Source organism: Peromyscus eremicus, chromosome 16_21, assembly GCF_949786415.1.
Source record: "Peromyscus eremicus chromosome 16_21, PerEre_H2_v1, whole genome shotgun sequence".
NCBI lineage: Eukaryota > Metazoa > Chordata > Mammalia > Rodentia > Cricetidae > Peromyscus > Peromyscus eremicus.
The window spans coordinates 51,032,184-51,057,210 of NC_081432.1; the positions used below are offsets into that span (position 1 = coordinate 51,032,184).

The following is a 25,027-nucleotide window of genomic DNA, read 5'->3' on the forward strand; positions in this document are numbered from 1 at the left end:
TCACAGTCCAAAGGCAGTTTTCTCAACTCCACACAGCTGCAATTTAAATGATGGCTATTAGTTTCCATGGAACAGGGCAGAAAGCACGGATGGATCAACACAAATTCGCCACCACCATCTTCCAGGTGGAAAAGAGCTTAGGAAAATACCGTGTCAAATAAAACAAAAAAAAGGTTGAGGTTGTAGAAGGACAAGGCTAGCCCTGGGGGACACAGTTGGCTGGCCTTATCCCTCCGCAGCAGGTTGTATGCTCGGTCTGTATGCGTCCACACTTTCCTATATGAGACGAACAACCCGGGACTTCCTAAACGGAAGCTGGTGGTGTTAAGGGGTGTCTTCTCTTGCAGCCGACACAGCCCTCGGCACTGACGACGTGTACGATGAGAAAGGATGCCAGTGTGACGTGTCTGTGGAGGACCTCACCCCGCCACTGAAATCTGTCATTCGAGCCATCAGGTGGGTAAGCACTGGGAACAGCGTGAGTCTGGCACGTCTCTGAGTGTTCGAATTACCGTGAGTCTGGCACGTCTCTGAGTGTTCGAATTACCGTGTTTTCAGCAGGTAAGTCTCCTGGAATAACTATCTCCCCTTTTTGTGTTCATCCACATGCTTTTTAACTCATGAAGTGGTTTTTTTTTTCTTAATAAGGAACTATACTACATTCAATATGAACTATGTTAAAGAAGGTGGGTGGGATTTGAAAAGCTAGGCCACACCAGGGAGATTGTGTAAGAACCAGTTGCGCTGTGTTGTATTTGTTGCTTTGAGAGGGTTTGGTTTATTGATACAATTAGATTTTTTAAATTATTTTATGCCTTTATTCAATAACATATGTTTCATATTTTGTACCAAAGGAAAACCCCTCTAGGCTATTTGAAATAAGGTTGAGCTCTGAACATGGGAAGCCCAAGGTACTGTGCAGTGACGTACCTTCCTCTGAAAAGTAATTGTTCGTAGGGAATCATAATCTGCTTCTTCTACACTGGCAAAGAGCTAAGTGGGGACCCATGTTAGCTCCAGCTCATATGTACAAACCCTCATTCACATATGAAAAATTCATAATGTTCATGAACAAGTTGCTGTGTATTCTGCCTTCCCAATTTAATCCCTGTGGAGAAGCTGTATCTATGCATATATTGGGTGAATGGACTGAGTTTCTGCTTGACATTTCCTACATCTTACCGAAAAGCCAGGAAATGGCTTAAAATATCCAAACTAACTTAGTGTGTTCAGATATTTGCTCTAATCTCAGATATCAGCACAATTAATCAGTCGATGCTGGTTTGAGTTGGTCATTTAGCATGATGTTAGATGTGACTTTGTGGTTTCATTGGGAAACCCCGGGCAAGCAGAAATAAGTTGCCAGTAAACGTTTGTGGAGGTAAAGAAAACCATGATACTGTGAAACTGTATGTGCTCCAGAGGGTGCTTAAATGATCTATATCCACAAGCTAACCAGAAATGTAGTAAAGGTTAATTGCCCTACAGAAAGGGAGGTTCCTTTTTGGCCTGGATGGTCTCAAGTTATGCCCCACATCTCACTGTAACTGTACATAGTACTACCAGACTTCCTTACTGGGTACCACTTTGAGCAACCAGTTACATAGTTATCACATATCCATGGACAACCTAGAAGTCCTAAGTGACATTTAAATGAGGCATGATTTAGCATGTCTATAATCCCAGGCTCAGAAGGTTGAGACAAGGAGATTGTTGAGTCTGAGGCCAGCCTGGACTACACAGGGAAACCCCACCTCACACACACACACACACACACACACAAACCCTACATATGTATTTAAGTCCAGGAAACTCAGAATATGTAGGGAAATAATGTCAGAATCCTTCAATTAAAGGGTAGTGATAGGGCTAGAGAGATGGCTTAGAGGTTAAGAACTCCTACAGGACCCAAGCTTGATTCCCAGCACCCACATGACAACTCACTATAATTCCAGTTCCCGTGGGTCCAGTGGCCTCTTCTAGCCTCCTCAGGTACCAGATGCTAATGTAGAGGACAGACACACATGCAGGCGAAGCACCTATACACATAAAATAAAAAAAAAATTCTTAAAGGGATGGTGAGGATCGAGAAATGCACTATCCAATATGGAAGCTACTTATTACAAAAGGCTATTTAAATTTGAATCAATTAGAATGGAAGACGGTTTAAAATTTAATTGCTCAGTTGCACAATACACATTTCAAATGCTCAGCAGCCAAAGGCACCCATAGCTGGTGACAACCGTATTGGACAAAAAAAAAAAAAAAAATCAGCAACGTTCTATCATCACAGGAAGTTGTATTGGACAGTACTTCTCTGCAAGTCACCTTCAGATTCTTTACATACATTGAGTATTTCCATCATAGGCCCTAACATAAAAGTCAGGGAGTTCGGCTCACAAATTCCTCTGACTTGCAACAAGTACATTAAATCTTATCTCGGAGAAGCAGATCAGGCTCCATAAAAGTCAAACGTAACATGGTTTTGTGTCATTTCTGCAGACCTTCTGAAACTTTCGCTTTCACAGCCTGTAATAAAAGGATCGTGGGCTGCTACAAAGAAAATGAGTTAGGTTTATTCTGCTGTCTTAAGCACTTTAGCAACAGTTTAAGATTTACTTTGCCCTTCCTGAAATCAGCTGACATTTGTAAAGTCTTTAGCAGAGTTCCTTTGTTTTTCAGAATTCTTTCCCCCCACCCACCCTTCACTCCCACCCCTCCTCCATCACTGTTAAGTCGGAGATTTTGTATTTTCGTTTGGGTTTTGTTTGGTTTTTAGGGCAGGGACTCATATAGCCCATGCTGGTCACAAACACAAACATACTAAAGCTAGTCTTAAACACCTGATCCTCCTCAAGGCTGGCGTTTCAAGTGTCTGTCACCACAACTAGCATGGTTCTTATTTGTATGTGGGGGTAGTGCACATCTGAGTGTATGGAATAGAGGGAGTCTGCACATCAGTGTGTGCATACAGAAGCCAGAGAAAAATGTCATATACCTTGCTCTATCACTGCCTTGAGACAGGGTCTCTCACTGAACCTGGAGTTAATGATGTTTCAATTAAACTATCTGGTCAACAAACCCTAGCGGTTTTCCTGTCTTTACTTTGCACCCATCTCGTGCTGTCGGGGTTACAGGCCGGTGTAGAAACGTCTGGCTTTTACAAATAGGTGCTGGAATCTGAACTCATGTGTTCTCATGCTTGGGCAGCAAGCATTCTTACCTGCTTAGCCATCTCCTCAGCGCTTAGTCCTTATTTTTAGCTGAACTTCATGACTGAGGTGTTTGCTCTGGACTTTGAGGCTGTCTGTAATGATACTTGGTATTTTGGGGGATATTTTCTCCCCTATATTCTGATTCTGCCTGGAGTTGTTTAAATCACTCCTAAGTTTCATTTAAAATAATTAGATGTTATTTTTTAAAAAAAAAAAAACTAAAAAGCGACTAGACTAAAGAGTTTAATAACAGTCTGAAGTTGTTCATCCATGAAGTGTGTAAGGTAAAGATACATGATTCAGAAACTGAAGAAATGCTTAGCAGTTAAGGCCACTCTTACAGAGATCCCGAGTTCATTCCCTAACACATTGGGTGACTCACAATGGTCTGTAACTTCTGCTCCAGAGTATCTGATGCTCTCTTCTGGAGTCAATGAGCAATGCACTCACATGCATAAACACACACACATAATAAACACACACATAAACCTACACACTAAACTAAACAATTTTTGTAAGACACATAATTCAAAGACTACCCAATACAACTAGTTCTGCAAAGAAATTTGCAGCTGTTTGTCCCTAAATCTTATACAAAAGTGCTCTTTCCCTGAGGGACTAAGTTCAACATCAGCTGGCCAAGAAGTTTGTCATAATATACCCACCTCCTACAACTCACCTGAAATAGAGTTTTCTGTGTTGATTATTGACTCTAAGCATGAGCCAACCATTATCCATCTCTAAATGAACAAGTTTACTTTGACATTTTCCTTCTTGTTCTTGGTTGTTAGAATATTTAGTATGAATACATGAATATGTCTTTTGTATCCCAGGAACTCTTACAATAGTGGTTTTTCTTAAAAGACACATTTATATTAAAACAAGAGATAAAAAAATATGCATTCCACCACAAGGGTGACAGTATGGAAAAAATATTTCTACATTCACAAACAGCAAAGTACCAATTCTTTATATCCAGTTATTAGTTTTTATTTAATCTCTCCCAACATCTCAGGAAATAAGATGACTTTGACTCATATAGTAAAGACTCTAGGGCTGGAGAGATGACTCAGCAGTTAAGGGCACTGGCTGTTCTTCCAGAGGTCCTGAGTTCAATTCCCAGCAACCACATGGTGGCTCACAACCATCCATAATGAAATCTGGTGCCCTCACCTGGTGTGCAGGAATACATGCAGACAGAGCACTGTATACATAATAAGTAAATCCTTTAAAAAAAGACTCTATTACTTTTTAATAAAGGATGTTACCTCTTTTTGATGGGTTTTATTTGTTTGTCAAGCTTGTTGCTTCTGCTATATTGAAGTGCTGAGAATCAAACCTGGCTTCTTGCACTGGGTAAATGCCATACAAATGAGCCTCATGCCCAGCCCTTCAATGTCAATTTTCAAGTCAGTTAATAATGATTCTTCTTAGATAATTTCTAAGATATGTCCTTTACTCAAAAGAAGACTTGATTTGGTACATTTCCTCTAAGATTACCACAGACTGTGTTCTCTAAATATTTTATCGAGAGGTAATCAACAGCTACACAGCATTCTGCCTACTTGCCCTTGACTATTTCGTGGTAAGACACCTGTTTTCCAATCACTCTTTGAAAAACATCACCCAAGTGCTACACATAACAACCAAGTTAGGAGATCAGTCTATAGGCCGAACAGGAAACTGTTGAATACAAATACCAAAGAGTACTACTTAGTCATAAATGAAGAATGAAATGTCATTTACAGAGAAACAAAAGTAGATGGAACTGGGTTGTGTGTCAAATGAAGTAAGCCGGACCCTTAGAAAGACTGATATGGCATGCTTCCTCTCATATACAGAATCCACACTTTCAAAAAAATAATCATCAAGTTTGTAGGGGGACTATTTAAAGAAGGAAAAGGGCCAGCAATAGGAAGAAGGGCCCAAGGGATGTCGACAGAAAGTGAATGTTATTGGAGTAAATTGTATACATGTATGAAAATATCATAATAAAGCCAGTTATTTTATATATTGATTTTTTACATGACAAAAAAGAAATAAAAGGAAAGAAACTGTCAATAAATTACCTTGACGTGATTTTCCATAATACAGAGCATTTGATTATTTAAGAATTTCTGAAGTTCGCTGACAGTTACAAGTTTCATGCTTGTATTGGTATTGCAGTCACTATAGAAGTGTGAATCTGGGCTTGATGAAGATGGCTCAGTGGTTAAGAGCCATTGCTGCTCTTGTGGAGGACACAAGTTCAGTTTCCAACACCCAAACTGAGTGGCTCACAACTGACTATAACACCAGCTCCAGGAGCTCTAGCACCCTCTTATGGCCTCCATGGGCAGCACACAGAGACTCCTATACACATTTAAAAAAACACATAAATGAATGCATGGTTTATATTTGTTTTAACAAGTGTTTGAAAGTCTTATCGATGCAACTAGATTTTTTTAAGTCTCAGAGTGATAACCTTTTAAAAATTCAAAAGAAGTTTCTTGCAATGAGCTAGGTTATTTTTCAGATATGCACACCAAGGCAAGAAGAGAGTATTGTTTAAAGAACTAGGCACTTGAAGAAAGTGCTTTGCTCACTAGACAATGTGGTGTTTATATGCTTCTCACTAGTGTGGTTTCATAGAATTACTATGTCTAGGATGAGAGTAACTCTTAATGAGGTCCTCAGTGACCACTGTTCCTGCATAAGATGCTGTTATATATGCAGAAAATGTGTGTCTTTTCATATGATTATCTCAGTGGCAGAGTGCCTGTCTAGCACATGTGAATCCCTGGAATTGATCCCCAGGACCCACAAAGCAAAAGTCTGAATGAGAATAGTGCACAACCTATTTTTCTACTAAAGATAATTAAAACAATCTAATTCAAGTGCTTATTATTTTGAAAAACTGCAAGAGAAGCTACTAATTTTATTATGTTCCTAACTTCTCTTAATATTTATATGCAATAAACACCAGGCCTATTATGTCTCACGGTAGGCAGCCTTTTATATCCCAAGTCAAGCCAGCTGTTTAAAGAATCAAATGAAATAATAAAGTCAAGAAGTGAAAACTCAAAGAATTCTCTTCCTGTGAACTTGTTTGCAGTACTGAGACTGTAGCCCAAGGCCATGCATAATCAGACAAGCAAGCACTTTACCAATGAGCTACATCCCTAGCTCCTTAAAGAATTCTTTAACTGACTCTGTTCTGGCACTATGTATGGCTCATCCACCCTACATCATTACCCTGCTGAGCTGGCTGCTTGGGAGATCTGATCCAAGAAACAGGATATCCTATATCCAGCCCTGTGCCTGTCACAGGGACGGTGATACTATTGCCCTAGCTGTGGAGAAGATTAAATGAAGTAGTTTTTGCAACTGTTGAGAGCTGTGCTGACTTATGGTAAGCACTGGACCAATGCTAATGATTAGCCCCTGAGTTGACTGGGCTTCTTAGTGCCTTTCAGTGTGCCTTTTCCACTGCCCCTCTGTGAAGAAGAGTGCTGCCCCTTTTCCTCCCTGCCTGCTCCCAGGACAAGTCACATGAGAGGAGTATTCCTTTCCCTTTGCTAAGACATGTTTTTAGTTCCCAAAATATTTACAGCCTTGTTCACCTGCATCCCTTCCCAAAGGTATGCTAACTATGACCCCTCTGAAGTTATTCTATTATCTAGACTGATAAATAAATCGGAATTAAAGGTTAATTTTTTTTATCCAATCATAAATCAATGTCCCAAGTAGATCTCTCCTTCTTTCCTGCTCAGGGTGTGACTGTCCCACCACCCCACCCTACCCCCAACACACACACACACACACACACACACACACACACACACACACACAATCACGCAGGTACTTGTAAAGAAGTAAGAAGTTAGGTGTGGTAGCATGCAACTGCAACATTCAGGAGGGTAAAGAAGAAGGTGGCAAGTTTGATGCCAACCTGGGCTATATGGTGGAGGAAAAGAAGAGGAAGGAGGAGGGGGAAGAAGAGCAGAAGGAGGAGAGGAAGAAGAGAAGGAAGAAGCAAAGAGAAGGGTTAGCAGTCATCTCTCTTCTTTCTCTTTTACAGAGGTCTAACTACAGACTCTTTTAACTTCCTCCCAGGAAGTTAGTGTATGCACTCTAAAAATATAAGATGAGCTTCTTCTGTGCACCAGGCACAGGGATAAACATTAACAAGGGAGACAGATCCCTGCTTACGGTCATGAGGACCAGCAAGAAAAATATGGTCAGCCATGATGTCCAGCAGGATAAGATAGTTGGAGTGTGCATCAATCAACAGGTCTAAAGAATGTGGCATTCAGGGAAGGGTAGAACAAAGAAAACTGGTTGATCTGGAGGTTAGGTATGATAACCAGGAAGGTGATTAAAAGGGAGATGCTGACCTGTAGGTTAGGTACTATAACCAGGAAGGTTATTTGAGGGGCGACGTATTAAACATGGGTGAACTGCAATTACAGAAAAATGCAGAAGCGAAAATAGTATTAGAAAGAGTGTGTTAGTAGAGGGTGGCAAACCAGGAAGATATAGGTAAAATTGAAGACGGAGCCTGAACTATTTTAAAGAGTAGGAATCTGAGAAGTCTTTATATACAGAAGCAAGTTTATCTGGTATGTGCTTTATTCTAAAGTTTGAAAAGATGCTATGATTATCAAGTAAAGAGAAGATTGGGAAGTAAAGACAACTGTTTAATACTATATATACATATAATACTGTATATAATATATACAATATATAATATATATTTAACACTGTATATATCTAATACTATATATATATATATAGTATTATACTACCATCCATGCCCATAGATTACATATACATATATGTAACCTTATCCACTGAACCATCTCCATAATCTATAGGGATGGTAGTACAATACTATACATAAATAATCTACAGGGATGGTTCAGTGGATAAGTGCTTTATATATAAGCATGAGGGCCAAAGTTAGAAATCTGGACACTCATTAAAAGCCAAGCACTGTCAGACAGTGTTGGCACATGCCTTTAATCCCAGCACTTGGGAGGCAGAGCCAGGCGGATCTCTGTGAGTTTGATGCCAGCCTGGTCTACAGAGTTAGTTCCAGGAAAGGTTCCAAAGCTACACAGAGAAACTCTGTCTCAAAATCCAAAAATGAATAAATAAATAGATGCAAAGAGACACAAAGGAAAAAGAGAGTGACTTGAAGAGAGCAGAGAGATGACTGGCAGGCAGATGGAAACAAGGGAGGTGTAGCAGAAGACGACCTGGAGGAAACAGCGTGAGTAAGAGACAAAGTTAAAATGTGCTAAGTGCTGCTAAGAGCTCAGAAAGATCGAGTAAGAGGTCCTTGGAAAGTGTCCATCAGAGTTAACGGGACTCCAGAGGGAAAAAAGCAGGATAGGCGGAAGGGTTTGAAGTCAGATGGCAAACAGAACACTTTTAAAAACTTGATATTGTAATCTTTCGCTCTAATAGGAGCATGGGTGTCAAGAATTTCTTTGTGACTGGCAAAGACTCAACTCAACTCCTCCAAAATAGCTCACATCTGATCAGCAACTGAAGAGCCAGTGATGGCATGTCAAACCTTCTGAAGTGGATATGCAAATCAGACCTCCCTGTCACCCTGGTTGGATGACAGAGTTTCCCAATGTTCTTTCTGCCAGTACCTGTGCTGAGAGGCAGGCATGTGACCATTCTCTTGGCCCCTTCCTAAAATGCAATCTCAACCCTGGATCCTTAGGTCTCACTTTGTACTTCAGATAAAAATACTTCACCAGAGAAGAGGTGATATTTGCCATTATAGGTTGTTGTTGTTGTTGTTGTTGTTGTTGTTGTTGTTGTTGTATCTACGAGCTGTTTGGTCATCACCAGTTCTTAATCTTGCTGATGGCACCTCTGCTGTTTTAGCAGAGGTGATGGATGTTTGTTTTTCACATCACTGCTGAGACATTCTTGACAGCCAGGCCACAGTAAAGGGCGCTGCCAGCAAATGTTGTAAGGATCATTTAGCACATGTTTTTAAAATCAGTTAATATATTCCCTAGGACATTCTTTGTTTGTTTATGTTTTGAAGATAATCACTTGTGGCCACATTTTCATTGAGGCTGAATTAAACTACTGTGCCTCTTGATGATACAGAGGTTTGGTGTTTTTTTTTTAACCTTTTATTTGGTTATAATTTAAAACTGAGTCTCCTTTTTGTTGCTGGGACAAAATGATTTAAGAACAATAGAGTGTATGAGTACTTATTTACTTATTCCTTTTACACTTTAAATTTTATGCAGAATTTTGTATTCCTAGTAAAACAAAATACTCAAATTTAGTTAACATGGCAAGGTTAAGCAGACCCTGGGAGGAAATTAACTATTTATACACTTGCTTGGATCTACAAGTTTCTGCATGAGTTTTCCTTCCTTACACTCTTAAAAAGAAAATTTACCAAGCCCATAGAACATGCTCCTCAGTCTTTCAGCTAGAGAACAATAATAATTCAGTCTGGGCATGGTGGTACACGCCTTTCATCCCAGCACTCAGGAGGCAGAGGTGGGCAGATCTTTGTGAGTTCAAGTCCAGTCTGGTCTACATAGTGAGTTTCAGGATACCAAGAGATATCCAGATATATACACGTGTATACCCTGTCTCAAAAACCAAAAAGAAGAGGAGAAGGAGGAGGAAGATGAGCAATAGCAACAACAGGAGGAGGAAGAAGAATCTTTCGCCAGAAGTGGAAACAACGCAGCCACAGAATTCGCTCTAAGCCAGACAACTGGTGTACCAGCTTGCAACCTCTAGTGAGGACGCTAGACGGACTGTATCCAAGTGAAGTCGATTTGCATATCTCTACTAAGAGCCAAAAAGTGGGACTAGAGAGATGGCTAAGCGGTTAAGAGCATTTGCTCCTCTTTCAGAAGATCCAGGTTCAGTTCCCAGCAGCTACATGGTGACTCGTAACTATCCATAACTCCACTTGCGGAGGATCTGGTGCCTTCTTCTAACCTTCACATGCACCAAATACACACAGAGTGTGCATACATACATGCAGGCAAAACATTCACATACATAAAATAAATCTTTAAAAAAAAAAAGTTAAATGACTAAAATCTATTCCTCACGGATTTCCTTGCCCAGCCTAAATGGGGGGGGGGGGGCTTAATATGTCATGGGAGGCCTGTCCCTTTCTGAGCAAATACATAGGAGGGGTGGATTGGGGGGATGGGAGATGGAGGAGGGAGTAGGGGAAGAGGAAGGAGGAGAGGCTTCAGTCAGGATGTAAAATAAATAAACAATTTTTTTAAAGCTAAAAGCAATAGAAAGAATGAGACTGAGCCAGGCATCTACGATCTCCTGAGCTTCCCTAGTAACTAGTATCCTAGTCTGAGATGAAAAAAGGGTAGATGAGTCTTAGCTGTCTGTTCCTCTAACTTGATCTTCAGAAAATAAGTAAATACTGTGCCCTCAAATACAAGCATATATTGTTGAATTACGTTTATATATTAACAGGAAAATAATATCACTAACTATCATTTTTGAATAACACTTATACTTACAATAGAAGCACAAATTATCAAGTCATGCTGACCTGGTTGTCTACTAGGTTTGCTACATAAATAATAATGCCATTCTTGAGTTAAGGTCTAAACATCAAGAGAGGTTTAGCTTGGGGTATGGCAGGGGCATGATGATCCAAAGTCTCTATGTCACTCAAGAATGAGCCCTGAGACCTTAGTTTGTTTTGTTTTTTTATTTATTTATTCTGTTTTGATTTTCAAGACAGGCTTTCTCTGTGTAGTGCTGGCTGCCCTGAAACTCACTTTGTTGACTGCCCTTGAACTCAGAGACCCACCTGCCTCTGCCTCCCAAGTGCTGGGATTAAAGGTGTGCACCACCAGGGCCAGGTGGGACCCTTGATTTTGAAGGTGTTAGATGCTATACTAACAGGTTCAAATATCAGAAAATAGAGTTTCCCAGACTTTAGGACCTGTGAAATACAAAGCCACAGAGCAGATGAACCCCAAAAGCCAAAACAAAATAGGGAGATGGGTCAGAGAGGAACCACGCATGCACTACAGAAACACGAGATGGGAATATATAGTCATTTCGGGAGCTTTAGAGATGGGCAGAGCCTGTCACCTCCAGAAATCATGTCCCACCATCTCCTCCAGTCTAGCTGAACACTTCAGTTCTGCACTCTGCACAGACTGACCGGTGCTTCCTCCTGCCCGTTTGCCAGCTGCCTTACTAAACTGAAAGTGCTCAGGCTTAAGGGGATTGTCTCTTACATTGGCTGCCCTCAGGAACAAGAGTTTCGTTAAATCTCTGTGGCTTAGGGTGTAGCTCAGTTGATAAAGCACTTTCCTAGCATTCACATGACCCTGGGTTCAATCCCTAGCACTAAAAAGGAGCGTGTGTGCGTGTGCATGCCTGTGTGTGTGTGTGTGTGTGTGTGTGTGTGTGTGTGTGTGTGTGTACATGTTGATGCTTAGTCTGGTGTGGGAGCTACAGCCTATATTTCCAGGTAATCAGACCACCTGAGTCCAGGAACTCAAGTCCAGCTTGGGCAACATGGTGAAACTCTGTCTCGAAATAAGAGAACAAGAAAATCAAAAATCTCTGGGTCATATCCTAGACCAATTAAATCAGAATTAGAGTCAGGGCCCAAGCTCCCTGGGTGATTCCAATGAGCAGCCAAGCTTGGGAAGTAGAGCTGTCTTCACAGTCAATCAAACGCCTCTTTGGTTCACAGTCGGCTGGGCCCTCTCTGCCCTGCACATGGCTTGGCTGCTGGCCGGGCCCATCCATCTGCTTGGTGGCAGCAGCAGTCACTGCTGCTTCTGTTTTCCCATTATTCTCCTCTCTGCATATTCATGTCTTCACCCTGATTTAGAGGACTAGAACAAGAAAGACTCTTGCCAGATTTTATAACTCATGGCAACACAATAAATGCACCTACGTTTCCTTGGGTCCTCAGAAGCACACATGTGTGTGTATTTATAGACATATTCTCCCCGGAGTTTAACTTTAACTTTGCTGTAATTTCTTCATTCTCAGGAAAAAAAAAAAAAAAAAAAAAAAAAAAAAAATGTATGAGCAGGCCTCTCCAGTTTGGGGAAGAGGTGCCAATTTGAGTCTGTGGTGAGTCTTTTCTGCCCTCTAGTGGTGTTGTGAGAGCATGACAGATTTGTTCAACAGGATCATTTGCACTCCTAGCCTCTTGCTTACCGACAGCATCTAAGGAGACAGACATGAGTTCTTAGTCTGTGGTGTTAGTCCACTGGTGGAACTGACTCGTGTGAAGAAGAATCTGCTTAGTGTGTACCTGACTTCTCAACTTTTTATTTATCCTCCAAAGGCCAGCCAGAAATTGCCGTAACAATAGGTAAAGGTTTGCTGAGTATGTTACGTGCCAGGCACGTGTGAGTAAAAAGAGGCCCTAGTACAAAGTGCCGAAATATTAAGACAGTGGTAGACTGTCATAATTAAGGGCTTAACCCTGGAGTCAAACTGACCCATTTCCTATTCCATGCTTCATAGTTTTTAATATCGGCCAAGTGACTTAGCCTCTCTGTATCACAGGTTCTTATCTGCAAAATAACCATACACCACTCTCAGGGAATATTAGAAAGTACAATCATCTAATATATCTATTATTACAACAGATATCTAATCTATCTATTAGTACAATCTAATACTGTCATCATCCTAATTATCAAATACATTTTAAAGGTCCTAATTTTACCCTGGAAAAAATGTCCTCAAACACTCCCTTTTTTTCCAGGCAATGAACAAGCTATAGTCAAGTTCTTGTGTAAACATGGAAGAGGCCCCCAAGGTCTTCGGCCTCTTTGACAAGCCAGTTCATAGATTTTAATTTATTCCTGGTTTCTTGGTCCTTCCTCATAGTTCCTATCTAAACCAGGGGTCAGAGATGACGGCCAGAAGTCAAAACGCTAAACTAAAGTTTGTTTGGTGCAAATTGTGTGTTATTGGGTCCTATCTGCATTTGTTTATTTTTTCCAGAGGTTTGTCTTTCTAGCAGAAACCACAAGGCCTGCAGGACACAGAACTTTCACTTGCTGGCCCTTCATCTAGAATACCTTCTTGCCCTTCCTCTAGGGGTTTTAGTTTCTCTGCATTTGCACTCATGTCTTGAAAGGCAAGACATAGAACTTCCAAGACACAGAACCAGCTTTCACCTTCTACCTGCCAACCCAGGACTTCCCGAACCCCAGATCTCCCTTCCTTCCCTTATTCTTATAGCTAAAAGTCTTAGCATCTGAATACAGTGGTCTTGGAGGAGGAAAAATTTAATTAGAAGACCTTTCAAACTCATAATAGAATAGCTTCTCTTAAGATATGTCCCTGAGGCCAGGCGATGGTGGCACATGCCTTTAATCCCAGCACTTGGAAAGCAGAGGCAGGCGGATTTCTGTGAGTTTGAGGCCAACCTGGTCTACAGAGTGAGATCCAGGACAGGTGCTAAAGCTACACAGAGAAACCCTGTCTCACATATATGTGTGTGTGTGTGTGTGTGTGTGTGTGTGTGTGTGTGTGTGTGTGTATCCCTGAAGCCAAGTGTGGCTAAACACACCTTTAATCCCAGCATTCAGGAGGCAGAAGCAGGAGGATCTTTGAGTTTGAGGCTAGTCTACAGGGTGAGTTCAAGGACAGCCAGTGTTACATAGAGAAACCCTGTCTCAAAAAAACACACACACGCAAAGATATTCCCTCAATTTTTAACACACGTGTTTCTTCCTTAGGTCTAGAATTATTAGGCCATGAACTTCTTTTCACCCCTAGGTAACCAGAAAATGACCTACTCTCTCTTCTTCTCAAAGGCTAACAGAATAGATTGTAAAAATCATGGTGCTTTCTAAGCAAAACAGACAGACTGCACTGAGAGTAATGAATATACATCCTGAAGTAGGATGTAAATAAGCAAAGAACCCCTGTATTTGTTGAAAAGGAAAACATTGCAATTGGAAAGAAGAGCGCTTTTGAGAGAATGAAGGTAGTGGAGTGAAGAGGAAGAGTGGATTCCAAGCAGATGAGACAGAGATGAGGATGGAGAAAGTGATTGATGTGGCCTTGCATTCTCTTGTGCATGTGTCAGACGTCACATGCCTAGCCTGTACAATCTTTTCACAGTTATAGAGTTGCCTGCCTCTGACCCTCCCTGTAAAGCAGCTCTCTGGGTTGGTGGACTGTGGGCCTTGACATCAGCAATTACTTGCCTCTTGTGAGTTGTATGACCTTGGAGTAGGTTACTCAAACTCTTTAGCTTTCCCTTGACTTCAAGAGCAAAGGTGGGAAGTTATTAGTTTTGAGTTGATGTGGTGCAGATAAACTGCTCGGCACATTGCCACACATCCAGAAAGGTGTGACGATTAGAGAGGCATGCAGCATTTAGTTGTAGAGGGCAAGAGCTGAGTCTTGTTCAACTTTGTGCCTTTACCACCCAGCTGTGCATCCAGTAAGTGATACTGTATGCTCACATCCAGGTTACTGTGTTAGACATGCAGAGACAACTTGGGGCATCCTAGTGATGACCAGAGAAAGGAGGAACTGCCACAGAAAGCAAGGATGGCAAGATGGACTCACACATGCCCTCTCAAGCTTACCTTCACCTCTGAGGTTTTCCTCTCTCTACCTCCGATCTTGATTACGAACAATGTGTCTGTCCCTGAAGAACTGAAAGGGCATCACTGATACTGAGTCTTCCTTAGAGCAAACTTGGAACCGATCATTTCAGACACACTTACAGTAGTGTCCCAGAAACAGAAAACTAAGGTTATTGTTGTTGCTCTGCCGTTTGTAACAAGATCTTGTTATGTTGCCTACACTGGCCTTGAACTCCTCACTCAGTAAACCTTCTGCTCAGTCTCCTGAGTAGCAATGACTATAAAGAGGCACCTTGATGCTTAGCCCAAGGTTTTATTCTTTTTTAGACACTAGCCATATTTTCTTTCTTATTGTGTTGACGATCCTAAAATGTGGTACCATGCATGCTGTGGTATGTACAGTTAAAAAGTAGAAAAGGCAACACACAAATTGAAATAAATGCCATAGAGAACTAACTAATGCAATGCTTTATCAATTAAGTAAGGGGAGGTCTTCATTAAGGAAAAAAAGACATAATTCAGTTTGGAGAGTGTTTACGTCAGGCCAGACACAACACAACAGAGGCCACTGCACCCAAGCTGCGGCCAGTGGAAGCACTCTGCCCTGTCCGGCAGTCCACATTCCCCTACCCTTGGGACAAAAAGAGGAACTGCTGAGGACCCCACTCTGCCTTCTCGTTTTTCCAGAACTGTTACCATAGGAGGTCAGGACATAAAGTCGGAGCCAGGCAGACCTGGGTGTGATCGTGCTTTGCTACATAGTGGTTGGGGTGTCAATCTAAGATCATTGTACTTCTGCTTCCCAAAATATGTAGAAAGCAGGAAAGAATATCTCTCCCAGTGCTACTGAAGCTAAGACATAATGTATTATGCATGTAAGTGTGGTGAGTGTACATGTTCAAGTGGGTGGTACATACAGATGCACGCACACACAGATGTGCATGGATAGGTGAAGGTCAGAGGTTAACATTGAATGTCTTCCTCAATTGATTGCCCCCTTATTTTTGAGGCAGGATCTCTCACTGAACCTGGAGCTCCCTCACTGGACTAGGTTGGCTGACTAGTGAGCTCCAGGTAACTCCTGTGGTGGGATTATAGATACACACTGATGTGCATGAGTTCTTGAGTGAATGCTAGGGATCTAGACTCAGGCCCTCATGTCAGCAAACAGTTTATGACTGACACATTTTCCCAGCCCCACCCAGATTTCCTTTACTTTCTACTGAATAATTTTGCCGAAATGTCTTAGTTAAGGAACAAAAGAAAAAGAAAGAAACAAATACATTGCCAAGTGTGATGGCACAAGCCTTTAACCCCAGCTCTTGGGAGGCAGAGGCCAGCCTGGTCTACAAAGTGAGTTCCAGGACAGCCAGGGCTGTTACAAAGAGAAACCTTGTCTTGAAACACCAAAAGGAAGAAGGAGGGGGAGGAAGGGAAGAAGAAGAGGAAGAAGAAACAAATACAACATCCTTTTTCTGAATAATGGGAATTGGTGAAAAAATATGTTGAAAAGAGTTGGGATGCTGTGGATGAGCAATTCAATAGTAATTGGCTTATAATTAATTTGAGGCTAACAGGTTAATGATACAATTAGAAGATAGGGTTTATGCTTTGTGCTAAGCAATTTGAACTGAATGAAACAACCTATCACTTCAGACAGGTAATGGATATTTTCTTTTTAAACTCTAATCTTTCCAAGAGACTATAAATTTTAGGTTTTCGAACAGAGACCAATTCCCTGCCTGGAATCCATGACTGTGATAATAAGAATCAGTGAACTATTTAATAGTTGAAAAACACCAACAGGTTTAACATTTACCAGCAATGAGGCTTCACAGATTAATTAAAATGTCACACTCCTTTGCTCTTAGCAGGCACTTTATGACACTATTGCAGGAACTGATTATCAAACCAAATGAGCTACTGATGGCATCATGAAAGTGACTGAAGAAATACTCTTTTAAAATCTGGGGTTCATGCTAAGGGAGGCATCATAATGAGTGATCTCTTAGTCCTAAAAAATGCTTATATCCAAGTTCCATTGATAAAGTATGCTTAAAATAAAAGTGGCTAGCTAATCCAACACTATAATGCAGAAATAGTTTATGAACTTTTTCACAAATTTCAAAACTAGTATGCATTATTTTAGAAAGAACAACCAAGATATGCAAATACATTTGCTTCTCAAAAAAACATACAATTAGCAGGTAAAGATGTTTGCAACCAAGCCTGACAGCCTGAATTTGATCTCAGACCTGACACATGTGCTGTGTCATATGAATATGAATACACACAAAAGAAAGGAAGGAAGGAAGGAAGGAAGGAAGGAAGGAAAAAAGGAAGGAAGGAAGGAAGGAAAGGAAGGAAGGAAGGTGTAATTACATAAAAGACCACTTGGACAGCTATTCTATTTATAGGGGAAGGTGTGCTTGAAAGTGGTGTATGTTTGTCTGTGTGTGTGTGTGTGTGTGTGTGTGTGTGTGTGTGTGTGTATACATGTGCATGTGAGCACATGTAGAGTTCAGATGTCAACAGCAAGTGTTTTCCTCAAATTTCACCTTATTTTTTTTGAGATGAAAAAAAATCCCAAATCTCATCAATTTGGCTATGCTGGCTGGCCAATAACTGCAGAAATCCTCCTGTCTCTGCCTCCCCAGTTCTGGGATTAGAGGTATATGCCACCACAGCCAGCTTTTTACATGGATACCGGGAGTCAGAACCCAAGTTTTCATGATTATATGGCAAACACTTTCCCAAATGAAACATCTCCCCAGCATGCTCTATTTTTTAAGAGATATTGTCCCTACGTGTTATGGTATCTTGGATGTCTAAGGTCACATAGAATTGCATTTGACTGTAGTTTTAATTGGAGATTTCAATGGATATTAAAAAGATACAACACTTTTTGTTCAGTTTCTTTTTTATCATGTGTTGCTATACTGAAGGTGTGTCTCGTATGAAATATTAGTAATGCCCTCTTTAACCTGTCTTTTACATTGCATTACTGTAGAAGCATGAAATATTGATACATGATTTTTGCTTCCCAGAGTTTCATATATGTACAAATATTTCAGTATTGGGGACTGAACCCAGGACTTTACACATGAGCTGTATCCCTGAGCTGTATCCCCAGCCCTGCTTTGGCCTTTTTTGTTCTGAGATAGGATGTCACTAATTTTCCCAAGCTGGACATGTAGCCCAGGCAAGTCTTGAACTTATTATGATCCCCCTGCCTTGGCCTCTAGAGTAAGTAGAATTACAGATCTGTACCACTGTGAGGGTTTTTTTTTTTTTGAGGTTTTTTTTTTTATATTTGGTGATAAATGTATTGGTAACTTACTTTGACGAAGTTGTGGGAAATAATATTTAATATGTGTTTATACAGAATTATGAAATTTCACGTGGCAAAACGGAAGTTTAAGGAAACATTACGCCCATATGATGTAAAAGATGTCATTGAACAATATTCTGCTGGTCATCTGGACATGCTGTGTAGAATTAAAAGCCTTCAAACACGGTATGCAATGGGTATGGAAATGGTCTGGGGTTTCCTACAACACACAAAACCTCTCAGTTCTGTATTTCTGATTTATTTTTGGTAGGCAACGGGAAGGTTGCTTTATAACATATACTGTATTCTTCTTTTCAGGTGTAAACCAAACAGCCTCCACATAGCTCAGCTCCCTCTTCTGGAAAATGGAATGTCAGTGGTGCTTCATAGGGTTGACATGACCACTGACTAGTCAGTGTAGTTTGTAACATGTAGTAATCTGGAACCCTGAACTTGGTAAATGTTAATGATAGCCTAGCAATGTAGCTCAGTAGAACACTTTACAAAAGACCATAGCTTTCTCATCTGCTTATCACCCACATATCAGATGTAAAACAAATCCTCATTAACCTGTTCTATCAGTATAAACTAATCATGATTGTGATTTCATGATTTTTACGGTTAAATTCAGAGCTGACTGGTCCAAGGTAGAAACAAGTTACTTTGCTTGCATGCACATTTTTTCCTCTAGCAATTCCTTCATAAATGGTTTCATCATGGACCAGAAAGATGAAAAATTAATCTCATGTATCCTTGTGTTAAGAACATAATCAGGGGTGAGGGAGGGGACTCAGCAGTTAAGAGCACTTGATGTTCTTCCAGAGGACCCGAGTTCCCATCCCAGCCCCCACGGTCAGGTGGTCACTTCAGATCCAGGGAATCTGACACCTCCAAAGATACCTGCACACATGTGGCAGACACACACACACACATACACACACACACACACACACACACACACACACACACACACACACATAAATAAATAATGCAAATGACTCTTTTCTAAAAAGAAAGATCATCGGATCGATTGGCACAAATGTCACCTTGTTTCACCTTTTACAGATGTGATGCTTGCCTTTCTTTTTTTGAGCACTGCTCTTTTCCTAGTGCAGTGGCTCTCAACCTCTGGGTACATCCACCCCTCTGAGGGTCAAATGACCCTTTCACAGGGGTCACCTAAGATCATGGGAGATATCAGATATTTACATTGCGATTTGTAACAGTAGCAAAATTATAGTTACGAAGTAGCAACAAAAATAATTTTATGGTTGGAGGTCACCACAATGTGAGGAACTGTGTTCAAAGTTCGCAGCGTCAGGAAGGTTGATGACGCCCCTGGCCTAGTGTGATCTGTATGTCTAGTGCCTATAACCGGGTATCTTCTTTTTCTGGCAGTGTTGATCAAATTCTCGGAAAAGGGCAAATCACCTCGGATAAAAAGAGCCGAGAGAAAATCACAGCAGAACACGAGACAACGGATGACCTCAGCATGCTCGGCCGGGTTGTCAAGGTTGAAAAGCAGGTACGGCTCGACCACGCGAGTTACCTTTCAGCCCTGATTCGTTCATCAGAACTGAGCCTATGCAACTCAGGTGTTCACATTAAAGTTAATCTTTTTAATTTCTATTTTATGTGTGTGAATGTTTTGCCTGCATGTCTATCTGTGCCCCACTTTTATGCCTGGTGCCTAAGGAGGTGGTCAGGAGAGGCTGCTGGCTCTCCTGGAACTGGAGTTGTGAACGGTTGTGAGCTGCCATGTAGGTGATGGGAGTCAAACCCAGGTCCTCTGAGAGAACAAGTGCTCTTAACCTACACTATCTCCCCAACCCCTAGAGCTAATCTCTTTTGTTTGTTTTTATTTTTGGTTTTTGAGACAGAATCTATCTACAGAGCTCTGGTGGTCCTGGAATTTGCTATGTAGACCAGACTGTCCTTGAACTCAGAGATCTGCCTGCCTCTGCCTCCCCAGCACTGGGATTAAAGGTGTGCCCCTACCAGGTCTGGCCTCCTAAAGTTCATCCTAATGATCAGTACGTATTAAAGGAGTGAATTGGAGAGTAGCTTATATATAGACAACGTCTTTAAAACACTTTTGCATTTCCATTGAAAGAAAATAAATTTTTATCTTGTCCGTTAATACTTAATCTGAAAGCAACTGTAGAATTTCAACAGTAAAATAGCAAAAATCTATTTGTCAGATGTGTTTTTGTTTAATTTCATTGTTTCTTTTAGCTTCTTTCATTCAAAATAAGATTAAAAACCTTACCATAGTTGTGGCAAACATGGATTGTTAACCTGAGGCTGTGTCTTCTCAGTGTTCTCAATGGAATTGTAAATATTCCAAGTATTCATTTGAAAGCATTTATTTATTTGTTTGTTTATTTATTTGGGGGGGAGTGTTGGGGGTCAAGTCTCACTATGTAGCCCTGGCTGGAACTTACTATGTAGACCAGGCTGGCCTTGTACCCTTAGATATCCGCCTGCCTCCTCCTGCCAAGTGCTGGGATCAAGGGTGTACACAACCAACCTGGCTTTAACTTGAAATTTAACGTCTCTTAGATTGATACTTAAGTTCTTACTAAAATTCACTAGCATTCCACAAAGGAAATCAGCCAGTACAGCTAAGAAAAACATGCTGATTGAAAATCATCTTGAAATTGCATTTTAACAATGCTTGTACGATAAAAATATGTATATATATTTATTTATTTTTCTATTATCAGCTTGATACAGTATAAATTCTTATCCTAATAGTGAAATGTTTCAATGAGGCTTGCCCAGTAATTGAGTAAAACCAAAACATATTATAAGCCACAATCATCCTAGGGTCCCCCCCGCTATATAGCCTCCCTGGTTCTGTGGGTTGCAGTCGGATTGTTCTTTGCTTAAAAAAAAAAAAAAAAAAAATTAAAAACTTAAGTTTTGAAGAGTAGAGTGGGGAGTGCAAAGGGGGTCACACAAATGCCAGGTAACCCTCTCTCCCTTTCCTCCTCTGGCCCTGTCACCACCAGTGTGACACTCCATAACATTGACCTTCATAGTATTTCTTTCACTGTTGTCAATAAAGTCTTATTTCACCTTTTAAATCCCATGAGTAAAATCAGTCCTTCATAAGAGAGAGTTCTCGTGTGTAACTCTTTTCCCCCCGTTTTCAGGTCCAGTCCATCGAGTCCAAGTTGGACTGTCTGCTGGATATCTACCAACAGGTCCTCCGGAAAGGCTCTGCCTCCGCCCTCACGTTGGCGTCGTTCCAGATCCCGCCTTTTGAATGTGAACAGACATCTGACTATCAGAGTCCTGTGGATAGCAAAGACCTGTCCAGTTCTGCACAGAACAGCGGCTGCTTAACAAGGTCAGCCAGCGCCAACATCTCGAGAGGCCTGCAGTTCATTTTAACGCCAAATGAGTTCAGTGCTCAGACATTCTACGCGCTTAGCCCTACTATGCACAGCCAAGCAACACAGGTGCCAATGAGTCAGAACGACGGCACCTGCATGGCGGCCGCCAATAACATTGCAAACCAAATAAGTGCAGCAACCAAGCCAGCAGCCCCAACAACTCTACAGATCCCACCCCCTCTCCCAGCCATCAAGCACCTGCCCAGGCCGGAGACTCTGCACCCAAACCCCACTGGCTTACAAGAAAGTATTTCTGATGTCACCACCTGCCTTGTTGCCTCCAAGGAAAACGGGCAGTTTGCACAGTCAAATCTGACCAAGGACCGTTCCCTGAGGAAAAGCTTTGACATGGGAGGGGAAACTCTGTTGTCTGTCCGCCCCATGGTGCCCAAGGACTTGGGCAAATCTTTGTCTGTACAAAACCTGATCAGGTCAACAGAGGAACTGAACTTGCAGTTTTCGGGCAGTGAGTCGAGCGGCTCGAGAGGCAGCCAAGATTTTTACCCCAAGTGGAGAGAATCTAAATTGTTTATAACGGATGAAGAACTGGGTGCCGAGGAGGCGGAAACAGATACTTTTGATGGCACCCCACAGCCTTCGGGGGAAGCTGCTTTTACATCGGACTCTCTAAGGACTGGAAGGTCACGGTCATCTCAGAACATTTGTAAGACAGGAGACAATACAGATGCCCTCAGTTTGCCTCACGTCAAACTGAACTAAGTTCTTTGTTTTCTTTCTAGGCATAGCTGTTCTTTTAGCCATACATATCACTGCATGAACTGTTCTGAAAGCCCTTCTAAAAAGTCGAAATCGCAAGAATCAGGAAGAACATGAACGGCAACTTATAAGCCCGCTATCTTTTAATTGCATGAAAATGCATGTTTAGGGATGGCAGAAATTCCAAGGTGCAGCAACATTAACCCATGCATTTAGTAATGTACCTTGAATCTAAAATCCCAAGCAAACAGTCGCTGCTGATGCTATGGGGTGTGCGAAGATGTCGGGATTAGTTCAATCGCAAGAGTTGACACTGTATTTTGAAAGTGTGAGAGTAAACACCTTCAAATTCCAGGCATTTCTGCTTTATGACTAGATACAAAGTACACTTTCAAAATTAGGCCATGATGTATGTTTAGACACAATGGCTTAGCAACAACTGCTAATAACACAAGTAAAGCAGAATTTGGAATATAACAGAAATGGCTGCTTACTTCCAGATATCTTTGCCAACCCATTCCTCCTCGGTCATTTTATTAATGTAATTTGAATGTCAATCTGTGTGCTTTTGGTAACTTAGCGCTGTGGCAGGCAATTTTGCACATCATTTTCATGTTGTCCTTTGTGCTGAGAATGTTTTCTAATTAGAAAATGGGCAGAGAATGCTGTTCAGGCCAGTGGGGCAGGAGACTCACTCTTCCCTGGGCATCTTCAACTTCATGAAAACATAGTCTCTGATGGAGGAGTCAACTCTGTAAATGGTCCATCTCCTCTAACGCCTATGAGCTCCTGATGGGTCTAGCAGCCTGTGCCGCTGGGCTGGTCTCTCTGTGAGAACACAAGGACAGGGTTGCCCATCCTGTGCACTCAAATGGCCAGTGTGACCAGCTATTCCCATTTAGTGGGCATGCAGGTAGGGTCTGGGGAAGGGGATATCTACGTGAGATGGAGGGAAGACTTGGAAAGACTACACAAGCATTACCACATGGGTGACATTAAAGGAAGTGACTCCCCACCCCCAAAGGGCAGTGAGCAGAGAAGCCAAAATGAAAACAACTAGATTTTTTAGAAAATAAATATTGCTAGGAAGTTCAACTACCTAAACATCTCTTATTCTTGTATATCAGAGAATTTTTGCTAGCTATTTATTTTTAATATGCCCTGAGTGTCTTTTGCTATTATGTAGTACATTTTGCACAGGAAAGGCTAAAACTAAACTTCCTTTACTTTCATATTACAGTGAACATTTTTCTATTCTTCACGACAATATTATCCCAAATATGAAATTATTGGCTCAGTTTCCAGGTTATGAACATTTATAATCACAAACCAGATAACATTGGATGTGGCGGCCAATCAAAACCTCTTAGTAATATATTGTGATGCCAAAGAAACAAATAAAAAATACATATATTAAAAATGTATTTCTCAAAAGGCAAGCAATACTGGCTGCTTGTTAGAACTGAGCCCTGCACCTGTAATCACTGCACTGGGGAGACTGAGACAGGGGATCATGAGTTCAAGGCTAGCCTGGATTATACAGCAAAATTGTGTCTCAAAAATAGAGAGACAGAACTAAGTATCTTGGACCATCAGGATATTGACCAAAGTAAAAACATTCTAGTAGGCTTAGAGAGCCAAGTAAGTATGGACGCCTGTAATCCCACTATTTGGGAGGTGGAGGCAGGAGGTTCAGGAGTTTAAACCAGCCTTGGCTACATGAAGCCTAGACTCAAAAAAATAAAAGGGACGGAGGAAGGAAAAGTCTGGGGTAAGTTGGCTAGGCTTGAACGACCAAAGGATTCATGAAAGAAGACATTTTTTTCTTACCAACTATTAGTGCTGGGGCTGGGGTTGGGGGGTGTGTGTGGCTTCTTTCAGTATCCAGGCCAAATGAGCGAAATCTGTTTAAAGAAGGGAGTCCTCCGAATCCGCCAGCCCTTCCCAAGGCTCTCCCCCAGCAGAATTTTCCTTGTCTCTGAGTCTCCGTTACTTTTCCTCCCTTCACTGTTTGGTGACTCCTCGCCACGATTTGCTCTAGAACTTCACCAGGCCTTAACCAGCCTTCACCCTCAAGCAAAGCAATTCTCTCTTCCTCAGATGTGCTTCCCAGCCTCAGTTTTGACAAATGGTGAAATGTTAAAAGTCTTCCTTCTTTTCACCCCTCTAGGATGCATCCAGGATGTGGTTGTACACACCTTTAATCCCACGGGTTTGAGAGGTGGAGGCAGGTAGATCATTGTGAGTTCAAGGCCAGCCTGTCTACAATGTATGTGCCAGGATAGCCAGGGCTACCTAGAGAAACCCTATCTCAAAAAAGAAACAAACAAGCAAACAAACAACAAACAAATGAAACTTTCTTTTTTTTTTAATTTTTATTTTGCAATACAATTCAGTTCTACATATCAGCCACAGATTCCCTTCTTCTCCCCACTCCCGCCCCCCTCACCTTCCCTCCAGCCCGCCCCCCATTCCCATCTCCTCCAGGGCAAAACCTTCCCCAAAGACTGAGCAAATGAAACTTTCTTAGACTATGGTACAGTCTCCTGGAGTATAGCATTCAGGATCTTTTGGCCCAGGAAAACACTGATAAGATAAAGTGTGAATTTTACTCTCTATTGAAAAATGTTTATCAAGCCTTTAAAGCTATTCTTTTCATTTTCCAAACAGAAAGCTAGTCAATTATTGATGTGATTTTTTCATTTACCAATGTCTCCAACCACCCTGAAGTAATGATGTACCCTTCAAAGGGTTTACCCATGTGTGTAT

General features: G+C 41.4%; 2 protein-coding genes across 2 annotated transcripts in view; both read left to right on the forward strand.

Moving 5' to 3' along the window:
- Kcnq5 (potassium voltage-gated channel subfamily Q member 5) overlaps positions 1-22,390 on the forward strand; it is a 133,110-nt gene extending 110,720 nt beyond the window's left edge. The window contains exons 9-12 of the mRNA XM_059281420.1: positions 348-456; positions 18,195-18,326; positions 19,539-19,665; positions 21,299-22,390. Coding sequence (XP_059137403.1) covers positions 348-456; positions 18,195-18,326; positions 19,539-19,665; positions 21,299-22,261 — 1,331 coding nt within the window. The 3' untranslated portion in view covers positions 22,262-22,390. The remainder of the gene's footprint in view (positions 1-347; positions 457-18,194; positions 18,327-19,538; positions 19,666-21,298) is intronic.
- LOC131926320 (glutathione S-transferase alpha-3) overlaps positions 1-25,027 on the forward strand; it is a 265,294-nt gene that overhangs the window by 84,739 nt on the left and 155,528 nt on the right. The window lies entirely within an intron of this gene.